The 20,270-nt window shown below is 41.3% G+C and overlaps 1 protein-coding gene across 1 annotated transcript in view; it reads left to right on the plus strand.

Moving 5' to 3' along the window:
• LOC121271161 (voltage-dependent P/Q-type calcium channel subunit alpha-1A-like) overlaps positions 1-20,270 on the plus strand; it is a 760,453-nt gene that overhangs the window by 537,849 nt on the left and 202,334 nt on the right. Inside the window, exons 22-25 of the mRNA XM_041176921.1 lie at positions 7,083-7,973; positions 11,866-12,349; positions 14,063-14,232; positions 18,665-18,794. Coding sequence (XP_041032855.1) covers positions 7,083-7,973; positions 11,866-12,349; positions 14,063-14,232; positions 18,665-18,794 — 1,675 coding nt within the window. The remainder of the gene's footprint in view (positions 1-7,082; positions 7,974-11,865; positions 12,350-14,062; positions 14,233-18,664; positions 18,795-20,270) is intronic.

Consider the following 20,270-nt stretch of genomic DNA (forward strand, 5'->3'; position numbering starts at 1 on the left):
CCCAGGAGCGGTCGCAAAGCTGACCGCCACCCGTGATCAGGCCCCGACACCTATTTCACTCTGGCTGGCCAGTTAACTGCAGCGTTCAGCACAGCTGGGGTGTGGGCAGGAGGAGTGCAAGCGCTGAATTGTGCGCATGTGCGGGGGTGCGCGCAGTGAAAGCACCCTGAGGCACAGAGCTGCCTCAGGGAGCTGAAGATTTTGAACAATAAAAATAAAGTATTAAAAATTAAGGAAAACATGTTCCCTCGTGTGACTCTGTCACATGAGCAGGGACATGTTAAATATGAGTTGTAAAAGTTTGTTTTTTAATCGCTGGTCGAAACCTCATCCCGCCCGTGGATGAGGCTTTGCCAAAAATGCAAAGGCTACTTAGCCTATTCGCCCGACCGACAACCAAATGGTTGGATGGGCAGCAAAACATCAGATTTACCTAATTGATTAAAGGCCTTAATAGGCCGCTTAATTGTTGGCGGGCCTGCCACCACCTCTCACACACGCCTGCTGAGCAAAATATTGTGAGAGTGCGCAATGATGTCGGGGCGCTCGCCTGATGTCATCGTGCACTATTTTACTTTCGATCGGGTCGGGCACGCGCCCACCCGACGAGGGAAAAATTCTGCCCTATAAGTGCACCTCCTCTGCAAGAGTAAACATGGGCAATGTGACTCTTGTCTCATGGCCCATCTATGCTAGTCACACTGAGGCACTGTAAATATGCTACACCGCACTGATGGGGTGGCATGATTACTTTACATTCCACCCACCTCATTGCAACGTTCACCCATCACTGACCATGGAGTTCTGGTCTGCAGCTTGTCTGAGTGTTATACATATGCCTTTAAAAATGGTGCCATGCAGTGAAGTGCCAGCACTATGACCCAACTGCCACCCGGAATTGGCTGGTTGTTCCCCTGACAGCCCTTAAATAAGAGGACATCCTGCCACCCAACCATGTGTGCCTCTGACCAAGATATCACCCTGACGTTAGGGAATTCGCACACTTGGTAAAGTTCATGCTTTTGCGACAATTAACACTTAAGCAAGCTGGATGAATTTTATACCTTGCTATGATCTAGTCAATAATAAGCACAAGGATGTTGATGGTAGGGAATTCAGCATTGATAATGCCATTGAAGATAAAGGGTAGGTGTTTAGACTATTCTCTTGCTGGAGAGGGTCATTGCCTGGCACTTGTATGGCATGAATATCATTTGCCACTTATCAACCCAAGTTTGAATGTTGTCCAGGTCTTGCTGCATGCATGCATGGATTGCTTCAGTATCTGAGGAGTTGTAAATGGTACTGGATGCTGTAAAATCATCAATGAACACTTCTGCACTATGTTGTAGGGAAGATAATTTGATGAAACAGCTGAAACTGGTTGGACAAAGGACACTTCCCTGAGAAACTCCTGTAGTGATGTCCTGAAACTGAGATGATTAGCCATCAACAACCGCAGCCATCTTCCTATGTGCTAAATATAACTTCAGCCAGTGGAGAGTTTTCTCCCTCAGATACTCATTGACCAATTTTAATAGAGCTCCTTGATGTCATGCTTGGTCAAATGCTGCCTTAAAACCAAGTCACTCTCACCTCAATTCTGGAATTCAGCTCTTTTGTCCATATTTAGACCAAGGCTATAATGATATCTAGAGCAGAGTGGTTCTGGCGGAACCCAAACTGAGCATTGGTGACCAGCTTATTAATAAGTAAGTCACTATAGCTTGATAACACTGTCGCTGCCACATTCCATCACTTTGATAAATGAGAGTAAAGTGCTAGGGTGGTAATTGGTCAGGTTGTATTTGTCATTTTTGGGGGGGACAGGATGTACCTGGGCAATTTTCTATATTGCCAGGTAGATGCCAGTGTTGTAGCTATACTGGAACAACTCGTCTAATGCCATGGCTAGTTCTGGAACTCAAGTCTTCAGTACTACATCTGGGAGGTTGTTGGGACCCAATGCTTTTGCTGTATCCAGTGTGCTCAGCTGTATCTTGATATCACATGGGGTGAAGCGAATTGGACAAAGACTGGCTTCTGAGGGGGAAATTCGGGATGAGGCTATGATGGATCATTCACTTGGCACTTCTGGCTGAAGACAGTTGAAAATTATTCAACTTTGACTTTTACACTGACATGGTGGGCCCTGCCATTGTTGAGGATGAGGATGCTCATGGAGCCTTCTCCTCACATTAGTTGCTTAATCATCCACCGCCATTTATGGCTGAATGTGACAGGAATGCAGAGCTTTGATTTGATTTGGTGGCTATGGGATTGCTTGGCTCTGTCTATAGCATGCTTCTTCTGCTGTTTAGCATGCATGTGGTCTTATGTTGTAGGTCATTTTTAGGTGCACCTGGTGCTGAGCTTGGTATGCTCTCCTGCACTGTCCATTGAATCAGGGTTGGTTCCCCCATCTTGGTAATGGTAGAGTGAGGTATACACTGGGCTATAAGGTTACAGATTGTGTTGAAGTGGGATTCTGCTGCTTCTGATAGCCCACAGCACTTCATGGATGCCTAATTTGAACTACTAAATCTATTCTGAATGTATTCCATTTAGCACTGAGGTGGTGGTATTGCCACACAACACAATAGAGGGTTTTTTCATTGTGAAGATGGGACTTATCTCCAGAAAGACTGTCACAAAGAGCTCACTCCTGCAATACAGTTATATGTTAGATGCATCTGCAACAGGTAGGTAAGTGAGAACAAGGTCCCTCAGGTTAACTTTCTCACCATCTGCATCATGGCAGATATGTCCTTTGTGACTTGGTCAACTTGGTCAGTAGTGACACAGACATCCAAATAAATAAAGTCGTGGGTTTAGAGAGGTCAGTGAGAGAAAAATTTCAAAGTATGACTACATCATTAAAACTTCCAGATATCTTGTGTTGTAAAACCCTTTGCATGTTGTTACACACAACCTGTACATTAGGAAACAAATATAGGTGGAATGGAGAGTTTTCTTCATTCATCAAGTGCAAGCTGTGGACCTTTGATTTTATGGATTTTATTTTTAATTATTATCTTTTACATATATACATTGAGTGAGAGTACACTGCATGCACCAGTTATGGTTACCCATTGAGGAAATGAAAATGTATTAAAATTTTAACTTCTTTTAAAAGTCACAATGTCTAAATTTTCCACAAGAACTGTGATATATATATATATATATATATATATATATAGTGTCCCTGGGATAGGCTAGGATAAAAGAAAAAATCATGAACTAAATTATATAAAATGATTGTTCAATATACCAATATTCTTTATGTGGAATAACAAATAGCAGGGAAGCTATAACCACACCTTAAGCTTTGCTCTTGCAAAGCTGTGTAATTCTATGAATTCCATGGGCGAAGCGGACAGGACCGGAAAATCCCGGCCCATGTAAATCACTCCTGCAAAACATTACAGATTTTCAGTGGGAACTATCTCCTATATCATAAAATTCTGTCTTTCACACCAAAATGCAGCAAGCTGGTGTATTCATGAAACCACTTTTGTTGATAGTACAGTGCAATTGTGTGAACCACTTCTGTATTTGGACTTTGTTGCAGTCATGATGCATGAAATGATTTCCTTTTAATCTTTCATTTTGTTTGGTTTTCTCATTAATGTTCATCAGTTCTATTTTGTTACTTGCATTTTAATTTCTCACTGGTTGACTTTGCAGGTGGAAATGGAGCAATATCTCTGGTTAATGAATGGAGTCAGTCAGATTTCAAAGCAGTTCTTCAGACCACCCCAGTCCCTCCCCCCGATCCCCCCCTCCCAACCATCCACATCCCCACAGACTAAGTTGTGCTCCCAGATGTTCTACCTGGCTGTTACACTTGTGATGAGCCATGGTCTTTGTGACACCATTAGCTAACATGCCCTGAAGTGGAGGATAATAATTGAGATCAGCTTCTCATCCTGCTGTATGCTTCCAGCACCTGTTCATAATGAGCATTGAGCAGGTTTTCCTGTTTCCAGTCCTTTGCCAGTGCTTAGGTACTGCTCCAAGCTTGTCTCTTCCCTGGAGGTGAGACGTATAATTTATGATTGAGTACACACATCTTTACTCTGAACTCAACCACGTATTATCCGACCTGTAGGTCCATGGTGCTGACACTGTGAACATTTTCTATTCCAACTGCATCACTTGATATGCACAATAAACTAGGTTCACCAGGAATGGATAACCAAGGCATTTGGATCCAGCTCTACGATCTTGTTATTGAAACATTGTTTAGCCTTCTGGTTGATCCATGTGCTATGATAGCTCAGTCACTCTCCCACTAGTGAAAAATCAATGCACAATGAAGGAAAATGGAAAAGAGGGAGGGACAGAATCAAGAAAAAAATTGAATATGCTCTTCCAGTTTCCTGCCTTGCAAAGCAGCTCATGTTGAACTCTGCACATTTAACTGATTGCATGTGCATGGAATGCTGGATTTCATTTGCACTCTGGTAAGTAGGTATGGCACTGAGTGCGCCAACAACCTCAACTGCATCTTGCTTTTCCCTCTTTTGTTCATCACAATTTTATGCTTTCCACTTCTTTTCATGGTTCAGTTTGAAGTTCAACTATATCAAATAAAAATGTATTGATATTATTGTCCCTGAACGCAAGAAGGCTTTCTATTTGGCTCTGCCATTATTATAGGCCATTTCTGAAATTCCAGATCTTCTAACCCCAATCCCATCCCAGATGTGCAGTCAATTAGAAGAACTTTCTTTCACTTTTGGAAGTTGGGTTCAATTCCAGGCTAAACAAATGAGGAAAAAAAGCCTCCTCTCTGGTAGCTGTAAGTTCCTAAGTGAAATTAGTCTACAACATCTTTAACTTATTTGTTACATTCTATTAGATAGTAATCCAAAGTACAGGAATAGGCCATTCAGCCCAACATGGACATTCTGGTATTTATGCTCCTCATGATTTTTATCCCACCCGTATTCATTAGCCCCATCAGCAGATTCCATTGTCCCTCGTGGTTTATCTAACTCCTGCTTAAATCCAACTATACTATTCACCTTGTGGTAGAAAGTTCCACATTCGCACCACTGTCTGAATAATAAGTTACCTCTAAATTCCCTATTGGATTTATTAATAACTATGTTATATTTATGGCCCCTAGTTCTGGTCTTACCATAAGTGGAAACATCTACATTGATTCCATAAAATGCTTTCATAATTATAAAGAACTTTTTCCGGTCACCCATCAGCATTATCTTTTCTAAAGGAAAGCGACCCAGTCAATTCCTGATAGGTGCAACCTCTCAGTTCCATTTAATAAGAATTGATCTTTAATCTATTTCCTATTGGGTAAAAAAACAGAGACATAAACTGCTTAATTTTCAGTTCTAATTAGCACTAAACTGAGAATAGAAAATTCCAAACCTCAGAGATTAATGTTGAAGTTGATTAATGTTGGATTGGAAGGAAAAAGGTGGAGAAAACGTGAATCCAGATGGGATATAGAAGCAAAGTAGAAGCTATCATGGTCAATCTATTTATGGCACGTGATTTAAAAAAGCAAGTTGACAGGGATTCATGGGAAAAGAAAGGAGGCACAAACAGAAAAGCATGTAATCTTTTAAAGTGGTTTGTCATAAAAACCCAATTGATTGACTAATGCCCTTTAGGGAAGGAACTGTGCTGTTGTTACCCAGCCCTTCCTATATGTGACTTTGGTTCCACATCAGTTTGGTTGACTGCAAAGTGCCCTCTGAAGGCACATAGGCATGTCCAGGCAACTAAGAAATGGGCAACAAAGGTTGGCCTAACCAGGGATTCCTGGATCATGAGAAAGAATAAAAATATACTTTGTGTAACCTATGCCTATAGACCTATAAATAGGATATTCCTAAGCACCCAAGTGAAATTTTGACAAGGTCCCATGTAAGAAGTCGAGCCTTATTTTATATAAACTTATTGCAAAAAGAGTCATCATTACAATTTCTACATTTTAGCCATGGTTAATGCGTTGACTTCATTTATAATATGAATGTGTTAGCTTGACACAAAGTCAATGTCTGCTGTTAAATTACAACGTTATGGGATAGAGTTTCCACTGCTATGCAATTTGTCTCAAATTGGCCAAAGCACAAAAGAGCATGAAATTTCAAGTGCAAGTTACATCCAGGGCAAACTGAGTTTTCACAATTTTTTGTGCGGATTTAGAAAGCGCCCAAAGCTGGCCACGGCTTAGCATCAAATTAATAGGCATGGTGAATTTTCAGTAATTGGGATTGATTGCAGCCCTTTGAGAAGGCCCTTAAAATTAAGCTGTGTTTTTAGGTGAAAAGACACAAATATGCAACTTTAATTCACTCAGAAACTGACTAGTACATGTCAATGAAACTAGTAAATGGTTACGCATAGTTCTTCAAAGTCATTGTTTGTTATTTAAAATTGGGTTACTCCCATAAGTTAAAAATACTTTTTTTTGGTCAGGGCCTTCCCTTGCTTCTCTTAACTGCCTGGGATACATTTAATCTGGGCCTGGTGACTTATCTACCTTCAAAGATGCTAACCCCTCTTAATATCTCTCTCACTTTGCTTATCCCATCCAATATTTCATCAAAGCAGAAACTCTATCCCCAACATTTTATGATAACTATTCAGAGCAACAGATGATTCCATTTGTGAGAAATAAAAGTTACAAGGAAGGGTGAAGGAGGTTGAATTTGTTTACATTGGTAATGAAATGTTGAGGTGACCCAGTAGAAGTTTTCAAGAATGTGAAGTTGATTAATAAAAGCAAAGTGGTCACTGTAGGAGCCACAAATAGAAAATAAGCAAAATAAGATTGAGAATTGAAATGAATTTTTCACCCAAAGGGTAATCGAGTTATGAGGAAAATCCATTCAAGTGAACATAACAGAAGGTCTCAGAGACAATTAGACAATCCTCTGGAGGGAGAAAGCTTTGAAATTTAATGAGAAAGTAGGTAGGTGGAGTTGATCTATTGAAAAAGAATGGGCTTACACTACACCTAAACAGATAGATTTTAGTACTATTGCGTAAGTGATTGTGGATACTGCACTGGCCAGTCAACCTGGTAACTTCTATTTTCTTCACAGGAAGGAACAACAGAAGAACCAGAAACACGGAAAGACAGTGTGGGAGCAGCGAATGAATGAGATGAGAAAGCAAAATCTGATGACCAGTCGGGAGGCCATTTACAATGAGTTAGACCCTGATGAGAGATGGAAAATGGCCTACTCCATGAATATCCGACGTGACATGAAAACACACCTGGATCGGCCTTTGGTCGTTGACCCTCAGGAAAACAGGAACAACAACACTAACAAAACCAGGCCTTCAGAACCCTCAGCTGATCAACGAAGCAGTCAACAGAGGGCTGAGGAGTTTCTGAGAAAGCAGACACGTTACCATGATCGAGTCAATGATCCGAACAAAGAGAGGACATCTGAGAGGGAAATGGGGGGATTGGAACAAGGAGACAGGCCCAAGAGGTATCATAGTAACAACAAAGAAGGAGAATCGAATCGAGATGGTGTTCCTAGAGATGCGGAATACCGTGGAAGGGACCGGGAAGGAAACCATGAGAAAAGCACAAGGGATGGTGATGGTGAAAGAAATCGAACCAATGAATCTCACCGGCGGCACCAACACAGACCAGGAGTAAGCAAAGAAGGGAGAAGTGCCTCACCAAGGCCTGAGGGAGATAGAGAGCGCAGGCACAGGCCACACCGGCGTAATGCAGAAGGTCACGATGTCAGTGGAATGGAGGAGGGTGTCAAAAGTGAAAGAAGCGAGAAGCGTTCAAAGCACAGGGAGGGTACCAGGGGTAACAAGGAAGGGAAAGGAGGTGGAGAAAGCGAGAATCCAGATGGGCCGGAGAAACGGCGTAGGAGCCGGCATGCTCAATCCACTTATGACAATGATGCAAAAAAAGAGAGAGATGACAAGGAACCAACAGCAAAAGAAAGGAGACACAAACGGAAGAAGTATGTAATGCTTTCAAGTGATTTAACAAAACTTTTAAGATAACCTGGTTCTGTTTATAAACACTCATTGTATGAAATGTAAAACCCATTGCCCAGAGTGCTTATATTGTATATTAGATGTCTTAAAATGGCAGTCTGTCTTGCCATGATAGCAATCATTGATGCATTCCAAAATAAGACACTCAGGTTTCACAGATCAGGAGTTATGTCAGTCCAGATCAATTATTAACACTGAGTCAGAAGGTTGTGAGTTCAAGTCACAGTCCAAGTTTTGAATACATAATGTAGGTTGGCACTTCAGTACATTACCAAATAAGTGTGGCATTTTGAAAATGCCGGTCTTTGAGAGAGTCATTTAACTCTTCTGTCTATTCCTGTGATTCAGGTGAATGCTGTGGATCCCTTGATCTTATTTGAAGAGCAGTAGTGATTATTTCAGTGTCCTTGCCAATATTCATCCCTTAATTTACATAAAAACAGATTAAATAGTTATTCCTCTCATTACTATTTGTATGAGTGTTTCCTGTGTGCAGGATTGCTGCAAGTTTGCCCACAGAATAATAGACACTACACTTCAAAGTAATTCATTATGTGTATGAAACCGAGACATGATAAGCTACAACTTAATTACAACTATAATTTTTAAAAATCTGTCAGCTGCTTATTTTATTTTTGTGCTCATGAACAAATTTGTAAGAGATCCCAAAATGATTGATGCACAAAAATCTTAAGAGTGAAAACATAACTGGTACTGAGCCATATAGACTGGCAAAGCCCCAAGTCTGATGTCTGTCCTGTGCTGAGTTACCCAATCTCAACCAGAGTGACAGGAGGATCAGGAAAATTTACCATAGTATCACTTGGGTTGGAGAGATGAGAAATCAGCCAGGGTTTCCGCAACTGATCAATTTCCAGTGAACAACTGATGCAAAGCATGCATCTGTATTCAGGCAAGGACATAATTGGTCTCGGCTGCAATTTGCTTTACACCCCAGCAACATGTTATCAAGAAGAAACAGGTTATTACAAAAAAAAGTACCTCACACTTCCTCCACTCTAAACTCTCAATCTCAGGACAAAGAACATTTTGATACCCCACATCTTCTCATTATGAGGACTTTTTCATGCTCTACATGATAAATTTTCCTGTCCCCTTCCACCACAACCACTACTCAGGATCTCCTTTATGGTGGCACAGCTGAGATCAAGGGCTGAACTGTGACTGTTCAGGGGCAAAGATCTTTTATCTCAGTGCTCCTCAATGCAACCTATGGACCCCAATACTTTAGCACAGTGCAGCCCTCTTGATTAACCAGTGCAATTACTTTAATCCTGCCGATCCTTATGAATAGTGAGTGGTGAGCCTGTGGAATTCATTATGGCAAAAAGTAGTTGAGGCCAAAACATTGTATGTTTTCAAGGAGTTAGATATAGCTCTTGGGGCGAAAGGGATCAAAGAATATGGGAAGAAAGTGGGAGCAGGCTATTGAGTTGCATGATCAGCCATGATCATAATGAATGGCGGAGCAGGCTCGAAGGGCTGAATGGCCTACTCCTGCTCCTATTTTCTATGTTTCTATGAATATAGGCCCATCTTTAGGTCTTAAAAAGCACTCTACACAATGAGAAGACCAGTAGTCAAGAACATTGGGAGTTAGGAACAATCCAAAATAAAAATCTGATCCACGCTGTAGAAGTCACTGGAAACTAATCACATTCCCAAAAGTTACAAGTTTCTCAATCCATGGGTAACACAACATGATGAAGCAATGTGTATGACATGTATAACTGACTGATACTACATAATACACATTGCATTATTATGGAATGTACATACACAAGTTAAAAAATGTATACTATTATATAACATAGGCTGTTGGATTGTGCACTGATAAATGTATATAATGCATGCTGATTGGTTTTTAAAATACTCGCTAACTCCTATAATCAGTGTGTCAGCTGTGGTAACATGCTTGCTTCTGAGTCAGAAGGTTGTGGGTGCAAGCCCCACTTCAGAGACTTGAGCAAAAAATCCAGACTGTCACTCACCATGCTGTACTGAGGGAGCACTGTGCTTTGGAGGTGCCATCTTTTGGATAAGATACTAAACAGAGTCCCATCTCCCTTCGCAGGTGAATGTAAAAACATCCTGATTTTGAAAAAGGGAAAGGGAGTTATCTCAGTGTCCTGGGCCTATATTCCTCCCTAAACAAATTCTTAACAGAAAGACTATCTGGAGCAGAATTTTACAGCCCAGTTATGGCGAGGGCGGGGCAGTAAAATGCTGCGAGCCATTCAAAAGCCCATTGACTTCAGCGAGACTGGAAGATCCCGCTGGCAGGAGGGGCCGTAAAATTCTGCCCCTGGCCCTTACCATATTGCTGTTTGTGGTAGCTTGCTGTGTGCAAATTGACTTCCGTGTTTCTGCAGAATTCTTTGAGATTTAAGTTTATTGATGGAAGCTATCAAAATTTTGGTGGTTACCATTGACTGAAAACTTAACTGGACTAGCCATATAAATACTGTGGCTACAAGAGCAGGTCAGAAGCTGAGAATTTCATGGAGCGTAACTCATCTCCTGACTTCCCAAAGCCTGTCCACCATCTACAAGGCACAAGTCAGGAGTGTGATGGAATACTCTCCACTTGCCTGGATGAGTGCAGCTCCAACAACACTCAAGAAGCTTGACATCATCTGGGAGAAAGCAGCCCATATGATTGGCACCTCATCCACCACCTTGAACATTCACTCCTTCCACCACCAATGCACAGTGACAGCAGTGTGTACCATCTACAAGATGCACCACAGCCAAACTTACCAAAGCCCTTCAACAGCATCTCCCAAACCTACGACCTCCACTACCTTGAAGGACAAGGACAGCAGACACATGAGAACTCCACCACCTTCAAGTTCCCCTCTAAGCCACACACCATCCTGACTTAGAAATATAATGCCATTCCTTCACTATTGCTGGGTCAAGGTCCTGGAACTCCCTTCCTAACCGCACTGTGGATGCACCTACACCACATGGACTGCAGCGGTTCAAGAAGGCAGCTCATCACCACCTTCTCAAGGGCAATTAAGGATGGGTAATAAAATTCTGGGCTAGCCAGAGACACCCACATCCTATGAACAAATTTTTAAAAAGCAGTCCTGGGCAGATTTCTCAGGCACAGATTTTATCAATGACCAGCTTTGGGACCTTCAAGTGGTTCAGGCTGATACTGACCCCAGGACAAGACATTGTAGTATAGTTCACAGTTGTGGCAGATGTACAATGTTCAGCAGCACTTGAAAAAAAGATTTTGTTATGCTCAATGCCTCTTTCTGGTTTCTCAGTAACAGGCATCTCCTGCTGTCAGTCCTTCTGTCAATCCTCTTATAATTGTTCACTTCCTGTAAACGTGAGATTGGTCTTGGTAATGGGGAAAGGTTTCTTCAGCGCACTGTATACAACAAAAACAGAATATGTTCCTTATAAACAGGTCTATGATTTCACTGAATTTGGTCCAAATAAATGAAAAAAGAAAGACTTGCATTTTTATAGCACCTTTTGGAACTACAGGATGTCCCAAAGTGTTTTATGTAATGAAATAATTTTGAAGTGTAGCCATTGTAATGTGGCAGTCAAATTGTGTACAGTGAGCTCCCCAAAACAAATGAAATAAATGACAAGATCATCTGTTTCTTATATTAGTTGAGGAATAAGTATTGGTTAGGACACATATGGATTTATTCTTGTACTTAACTGGGTGCATTTGTTGTAGTGCTATTGGCATCCTCCGTATAATGTATGTTCTGACTTTTGAGTTGAGCTGAAAGTTTTCACTGTCATAATTAGTGTATTTTGGTTCTATTTTCTCTGACCTGCAATTCCATTTTGTTATTGAAGAGAAAGCCAAGGAAATGCTCCTCCTGCTTCAGGTGGCCCAGCCCTTTCTACCACACGACCAGTGCAACAGGACATGAACAGGCAGAATGGACAACAGACAGAAGACATAGACAACCTCAGAAACAGCAAGCTGGCAACCCAACCTCCCAATCCCAGGAATACCAATAACCCCAGGGATGTCACTAATCCAGCCAACCCTTCCAATCCTGCCAGCCTTCATAATCCTGAAAAAATTGGAAACCACACTAACCCTCATAATCCCAGCAACCCATCCAATCCCCACAATACTACCAATCGTAAGGCCCCAACTACTACCCCTGGAAATCCTGCCAATCCTGGGAACCCCAAGAACCCAGAGAACAGCCTTATCCTTACCAATCCAACTAATCCAACCAATCCCAACAATCCAGCAAAAAATACTAAGAAGCCTGATCACACAACTATTAATATCCCATTTGCAGATCCTACCCTGCAAGGTAAGACTGTTGGTCACAAGGTCATTTATATAATTATTCAGCATGTTACTATTAGATTGATACAAGTCATGATAGAGGTTTCCTCGGTGCACTATGTGTAACAAAGTAGGGATCTGTTCTTTATAAACATATTTATGAAATCATTAAATTTGGTGCAAAAAGACAATATTGAGATGGTAAACCCTTGCTGGGGCTAGTGGTTAACACTAGCTTCACACCTCCAGCTTTTAGATTTAGATCCAACACAGGTGGGATGAAAGTTGATTTTGAGTATCCTTTGTGATGTTAAGCATCCTATGTTTCATACAAATTTTAGCGTCCAGATTTGCAGATCATTGGCCAGGATTTTACAGGCCCTGCCGCCTGGCATGATATTATGGTCACGCCGAATTGAATGGAGATTTAAATGGCTTGCCGCATCCGCCGGGGGGTGGGGAGGGGTGTTGGGGGGAGACACAACATGGCAGGGTTGTAATTTCATGGCCTTTGTGAACAAGTTTGGCTAATGTGTTGGTGCATGGAACAGAAGATCTGGTTGAAGAGGTAGAGCTGAAAGCCAATAGAAAATTTTTTCAGGTGGTCTGTCTGATTAGTTATTGGTAGCTGGAACGTTGAAAGAATTATTCATGAACTGGAAACATTTTTTTTTCCTCAAAGGCATTTTTAAATTGTGGTCATTTATTTTGTATTGAGATTTTAATTGTTAGTTTCTTCTGTTCATAAAACTAGTGATGGATGAATTAGAAAGCATCTAGGTCTAGTTAATGTGGGAGTGAAGCTTCAGTGTTACAAATTGTTTTGTGACCTCCATATTAAATTAAATACAATAAGAATTGCCTTTTGTTATAAACACATTGGCAAATCTACCTTTTTTGGCTCAGTTGATTAATTAGTAAAGGTTCTGTCTAGTGTAGGACTTCATCATACAAACTAACCTTCTTGCCTAAGTTAACTGTCCTTTGAAGGGTTGATAGTAAGGGCCCTAATGTTGTAAAATAAAATCAGTCAGACCTGCTGCTGGAAATGTTGATGGATTAGGTATGATTTGGTTCCCTCTTACTTTGTAAAATAACTTGACAACTCTTATTATCTAGGTTCACATAATCCTCCTGAGTTTAGAAGACTAAGGAGTATCTAATTGTGTGTTTAAAACGATAAACCGATTTGGGAAAGTAGGTGCAGAGAAGCTATTTCTTCTGGTGGGGAATCTAAAACAAGGAGGAACAGTTTTAAAATTTGAGCTAGGCCATTCAGGAGTGATTCCAGGAGTCCTTTTCATGTCAGGTAGCAGAAATGTGGAGATCTCTCCCCAAGAAGGATGTGGATGATCAACTAGCCGATATAAATTTTCAAGATTGAGATCGAAAGCTGTTTATAGGGTAAAGGAGATCATGGAATATGGAGGTGACTAAATGAAATGACCTACTCCTGCTTCTATGTTCCTAACAATTTGAGGTGAGATTGCAGAGAATTATGGCACTGTAACCATCCTGAAAGGCAAGACTTTAGGTCTACTTGTTTCCAGCTAAGTATTTTTATTACTTTGTTCAAAATTAATGCTTGAGAAAGAAATAGAGTCAATAATTTCTGGGAGGAAAGAAAAGATAAACTATCGAAATTAGAGAATGGATTAGTTAATACCATATTTGCTTGTGTAACAATTTCAAAAAATTTTCATTCCAGTATAATAACAATGCAAAACATGGACAAGCATGTAAAAGGTAATACAAGAAATGGATCTCTTTGTTTCAGTAAACAAAAATGCAAACACTGACGCTTTGCCAAAAAAGGAAGAAGAAAAGAAAGAAGAGGAAGAGAAAGACGATGATGGAGATGGTCCGAAGCCAATGCCACCCTATAGCTCCATGTTCATATTGAGCACTACTAATCCGTAGGTCACTTTCAAATGTTTGTCAGAATTTAGACTGATGAAGGTCTAAACTATGTTTACCTAGATTTTTCCAATTGTATTTCCGAGTTTTTCTTGCAATTCTTGCGAGTTGCAATTTTTATATACATTGAGAAACCAAGATGGAGAGCCAGGCTTCGAAATTTTCTGCATCTATTTAGATAGGCCCGAGAATCACAAGATATTGAGCCTTGGGCCTCCTCATAAAGCCAGCAACAAGCTGCAGGCAGCAGTAGGCATCCCCAGGCAGCTCACTGGATAAGTGTTGAAGATCAAGCTACTGTAATTCCAGCAGTGACTTTCAAGTAAGTTGGTAAAGGGGACAAGATCACAAGATAAATATGAATGAGGAAAGACATTTAGAATATCCCAGCTCATACATTTATAAAATACCTATTGTCCCAAAGGCGCAGCATCTATCTCTTTCTTAAATAATTTTAGGATCTTTTTCTCCACTATCTACATGGAAGTTCATTCCATTACTTAATGATTCTTTGTGTTGTTATGACCTAATCAGTTGGTAAAGCAGAGTTATTTAAAAATCCCAGAGGGAAACTTTAAACAACTGTCATAACCTATAATTTTAAGTGTTATGTTTGAGATGCAGCTCTAAATTCAGGAATCAGACCCCCCGTTCTTGAGGTTTTACATTAAACTAAATGAAACATTTTATTAGTTTACACAGGTTAAAATATAGGTACACATGGCTACAAATTACTACTATCATAACTTTTAAAAAATTCCCAAGCTAATCTCCATTAAGGCAACAGCAACCCATAGACTTAAACAAACACCAGGCAAAGTGGATTTCCAGCATCCGCAGTTTTTTGCTTTCAACCAGGCAAAGTATTTTCACCTTATGAATTCAAAATGAGGTTCTTTTCACTGTTGAGCCAGTTGGAGGCTTACAGCCGCCTTTTGATCTTACATTGCCCCTGCTCTGCACACCCAGAAACTACTGAAGTTATACCTACCACTATCGATTGAATTCAAATACTCATTGTCTCACCAGTATCTTTGAACTTTACCTTTTAACAATGAAACCCCATTCATTGAACCAATTTTATTAGTAATATAAACATATTACTTGGTAGCTGCTAGAAAGACGTCAAGTTTTCACCCCACTTCTTGAATGCTCTATTCAAAAAATGCAAATGCACGCTATCTCTCTTCCATATCAAAACTAGTACCCATCAAAGCACCCAGACTAGCTGGCTTTAATCCAATTAAGTTAGACCTGCAGACTAAGAAAAATATTTTCCAAAATACTATATACATTAAGAGCTTCATGACAGTGTGATATCAGCTCTAACTTTGACCCGGCACCTTCTTGCCTTTTCTATACCATTTATCGGGTATCTTCTCAGTTATTGCTTTTTAAGACTGTTTGATCCAAGGGCTAGTTTTCCCTGTCCCATCTGCTATAGAACAAGGGCAGTGCCTGTCACCCCAATTCCATCCTGACCCCAGCCCAGTTTCCTTTGTTAGCGGTTATTAGTCATCACGGCAGGATATCAGCAGGATTCCCACCAACAAGATCCAGGCATTATTGAAGTTGGACCATTGCTGAACAATGTAAGGCCCATTGTAATGGCAGAAGAGTACCAAAGCCTTTGATAAATTCCCATTGAGTTTGAACAGATAAGTACTGGCAGATGAAATAAAGTGAAAGGACATCACTAAAGAACTCTGTCTCTCCACCTGGTGGTCCTGGAAGGAAAGGAAATTATCTGGAAACTGTGCTAGTCCAATGCCTGTGGGCATTTGTATGTAGTAGGCAAAAGAGGAGTCCCAGCAAGGGCAATTTGAGGGAAATTCAGGTCAGAGTCATGCAGCAGCAGTAGTAAAAACAGAAAATGATGGAAATACTCAGCAGGTTACTGCAGCATCTGTGCAGAGGAACAGAGTTAATATTTCAGGCCTATGTCCTTTCATTAGAACTGGGAAAAGTTAGAAATGTAATAGGCTTTGAGCCGGGGTGGGTGGGACAAGCACAAAAGGAAGGTCTGTGATGGGCTGAAAGATAGGAGAAATTGAATGACAGAAGAGCTAGTCCTCCAGGGCAAAAGAAAATGGTGATGGGGCAAAAGAATAAATGAAGAAACAAAAATGTACCCAGAGATGTGCTGATGACTGCAAGCAAAAAACATAAGAGAAAAACTGAAACTTGCAAAGATAAGGAAACAAAATGGGCTCCGAGATTATGGTCTGAAATTATTGAACTCAATGTTGAATCCTGAAGGCTGTAAAGTACCTAATCATTAGATGGGGTACTGTTCTTCAAGTTTACATTGAGCTTCACTGAAGCAGTGCAGTAGACCACGGACAGAAATGAGATAGCAAGGTGGAAAATTAACAAGCCACAGGGAGTAGCGGTTATGCTTGCAGACTGAACAGAAGTGCTCCAAAAAACTATCACCCAATCTGCATTTGGTCTCCCCAATGTAGAGGAGCTCGCATTGCGAGCAGTGACTACTACATTGAAAGATGTAATGTAAATGGCTGCTGATCACCTGGAAGGAGCATTTGAAGCCTTGGATGGTGAGGAGGTAAAGGGCAGGTGTTACACCTCGTGCGTTTGCATGGGAAATGGACGGGTTATTGACGGTGACTGAGAAGTGGACTAGGGTGTCACAGAGAGAACTCAAAGTATCAGGGGGAGACAGTAGTATAGTGGCAATGTCACTGAGATATTAATCTAGAGTTCAAGGCTAATCCTCTGGGAGTATGGGTTTAAATCACACCACGGCAGTTGGTGGAATTTGAATTCAATTAATAAAAAGCTGAAATTAAAAGCTAGTTTCAGTAATGGTGACCATAAACTCACTGTCGGTTGTCATAAAAACCTATCTGGTTCACTAATGTCCTTTAGGGAAGGAAATCTGCCATACTTACCCGGTCTGGCCTACCTGTGACTCCAGACCCACAGCAATGTGGTTGACTCTTAACTGCCCTCAGAAATGGCCGAGCAAGATACTCAGTTCAAGGGAATTTAGGGATGGGCAACAAATGCTACCCTTGCCTGCGATGCCAACATCCCAGGAAAGAATTTTAAAAAGCTGTCCATTCGGAATGCTGAAAGGGGAGGGGAAGATGTGTTTGGTATGAGCAGTGGTCCTCATTGCCCATTTTGGCTCCCTTTTGTATCACTGTCGCGCCTGACTTTGTCAGGGAAGTGACAGTAACCCCTTAATTTTAAAAAAATCGCATAAGAAAATTTCTTGGGAACAGAAAGCAGTGACAATGGAAGTAATCGCTGCAGGTATTCATCATTAGTAATTTCTACATCAGTAATTTCTTTGGAATTTCTTTGGAATTGAAATCTCATGTCACTGAATACTACCTGAACAACTAACCTTAATGCCACAGCCACACCAGTGATATAAAGTAGTGGTAACTTATTATAATGTGTGGCAACAAATTTCTAATACCAAAACTGCCATTTCCAGGGTCCCTCTTTGCTTCTCATCCTTTCAGCCTCTCTATTACTTACTCAACATGAGACTTGTTAAGTGTTAGCCTTTGTCTATTGCTTTCTCAGCACTCAACTATTCTACCACTTGCTCCCGGGCTTCGATTCCTTTGGCCACAGTTTGCTGATGATGGAGAGAGTGGTGGAGGGAAATATCAATTACAGATTCACTATGGGCTGAACTTTCCATCCGGGGGCAAGAAACAGAGGTCGGGACTGTTTGCAGATCTTGAACCCATCTCCTGGGATGGGAAGAGTCATTGTGATTTTCATGGGAATGATTCCTTAATTGGCATGGAGACAGGTTTGCCATCCAATTAAACATGACCAGTGGGCTCTTCAAGCAATCAGGGGTCTTCCAGCTTGAAGGAGCAGCAGTCTGTGTTGAAGGTAAGTAAGAGAGTGGGTGCTTCAACATGGAGTCATTCTCCAACTTTTGCAAACCTTAAATTAAAAATGGCTTTTGCAGCCAAGCCACCACTTTTGGGTCTTCCTGAGCGCTGACCCCTGCAGTCTGCCACTGGGAGGTCACCTCCAGGCGCATTAACTGGACCCCAGCACCTGTGGAACCTGAAAACCAATTGGAAAGTACGAGTCAGCCTCCTATAATTGGAGTCAAGCAGCAGTTGTTGAGCCTTTTTGGCTACCTGCTGCAACCAACCCATTGATCCAGCCTCCGCAAAAATGGCTTAGAGGTGGGATGGAGCTGGGAATCGGCACGCAAGCTGGTGGTGCTATTTTTAACTTCAACCCACCTCCGATCCTGGGCCAAAAACCCAGCCCTCTATGTCTGTTAACTGAAAAATTATTATTTTCATCAATACATTGACACTTTTTTTAACAACAGTTTATATTGCTCTTCTGGCTAATTTTTTCTAGCTTTACACAGCTCCAGCAATAATGATTGCAATAAACCTAATTATTTTAAAACTTTCTTGACAGACTGCGTAGAGCCTGCCATTACATTGTAAATCTACGCTACTTCGAAATGTGTATCCTCATGGTCATCGCAATGAGCAGTATTGCACTGGCTGCAGAAGATCCGGTCCAACCAAATGCTACAAGAAATAACGTAAGCTGTGACTATTTAATATTTAGTAAAATGTTGGTCACTATATTTCAAAAGGGCCACTGTTGCATTGGAGATGATACAGAGAAGAACAATGAGAATGATCCTGAGTGTAAAGGGGGGAAATAAGTTTAAGAGAAGCTAAACAATTGTTAACAAAATGGCAGAACAAATTCAATAGACAAAATGGTCTACTTATGTTTTTATGGCCACAAATTTCAGTTGTGTAGTGCCCAATTTTTGGCATTATGCATGTCTCTTGGGCATCTAAATGACATCCTTCTGATGTGGGTTGTGCCTGCATGCAAAGGATGGGGGCTACATCATAATCTCTTTTTTCTGAGAGAAGCAGGAGGAGTATGTACACAGCTTTTCCAGCATAAACGTCTTCTCCATGGTGCAAGGTTCCATCGATCTATTGACCGCACACAAATAGCTTTGCAGACGCTACATAAAAATTCAGAGTTATACTCAACTGCAAACGATTCCATTCCCTCAATGTCCAGCTTGTGTGTGACCATACTCAGTGCATCATGCAGGTCGGTGCTCAATATCCAAGCAATAGTCATAATGACTTTATTCTGTCTCAGTTCACTGTGCCTTCACTGTTTGAGCCACCAAGGGTGGCTACTGGGCAACAAGGGATACCACTGACCATTGGATCATGACCCTAGTGTGCAACCCACACAGATGGTGGCACCATGCCTATAACAAGGGCCGTGTTGTCAGATGGAATATCTCAAGCTGACCATTGGGTACCTAAACAGCTCCAGTCCCCCCCAGGAGCAGGTGGCCTGCTGCATCCTGCACAACCTCACCCTAAAGACAGCACAGCCCACTTGCCACCAGGTATACGGTGAGCAGCTGAGGATGAGGAGGTGGAAGGGAGAAGGCAATCAGCACATTTAATTTCCGGCTGTGTCCGTGAGCAACTCATTTGACTACTACTTAAATGCTACTCCAATTCTTAGTTATTAAACAGTCCCGCACCTTACTTTCCCACTGTTATTGACCATCACAGTGTCCCCTTGGCCAGAACGCTGAAATGCAAGTCATGTAAAACAAACATTCCAAACCAACTTTATCAATCAAATCATCCAATAGCGTAGACAAAAGTTAACGATGTCTTCTTAGGCAGTCCATTGAGATCAAGGATGACTTGCTTCCACTCCAGTTTCATGGGTTCTGAGATGGCTGATAAGCCCAGTGTGTGATCTACAGACTGCAATATGTGCAGCAGGTTATGCTTGAAAGACTGGATGGATGGATTGTTAGGAGGTTTGATTGCTCCCTCTGACGCCAGGACTTGGCCTCTGCATGTTCCTGATAAAGCCTCTCAATGGTGCCTTCTCAACTGAGCCTTTTCCATTTTGGTCAGTCACAAACCAGGGTCTCCCTTGAGTCAACGGGCATGTTTGACCTCCTTCAGGATGGTTTGAGGACATCCCTACATTAATTAACCCATGATAAAGGCAAAAT

The sequence above is a fragment of the Carcharodon carcharias genome, chromosome 30, assembly GCF_017639515.1.
Source record: "Carcharodon carcharias isolate sCarCar2 chromosome 30, sCarCar2.pri, whole genome shotgun sequence".
Classification (NCBI taxonomy): domain Eukaryota; kingdom Metazoa; phylum Chordata; class Chondrichthyes; order Lamniformes; family Lamnidae; genus Carcharodon; species Carcharodon carcharias.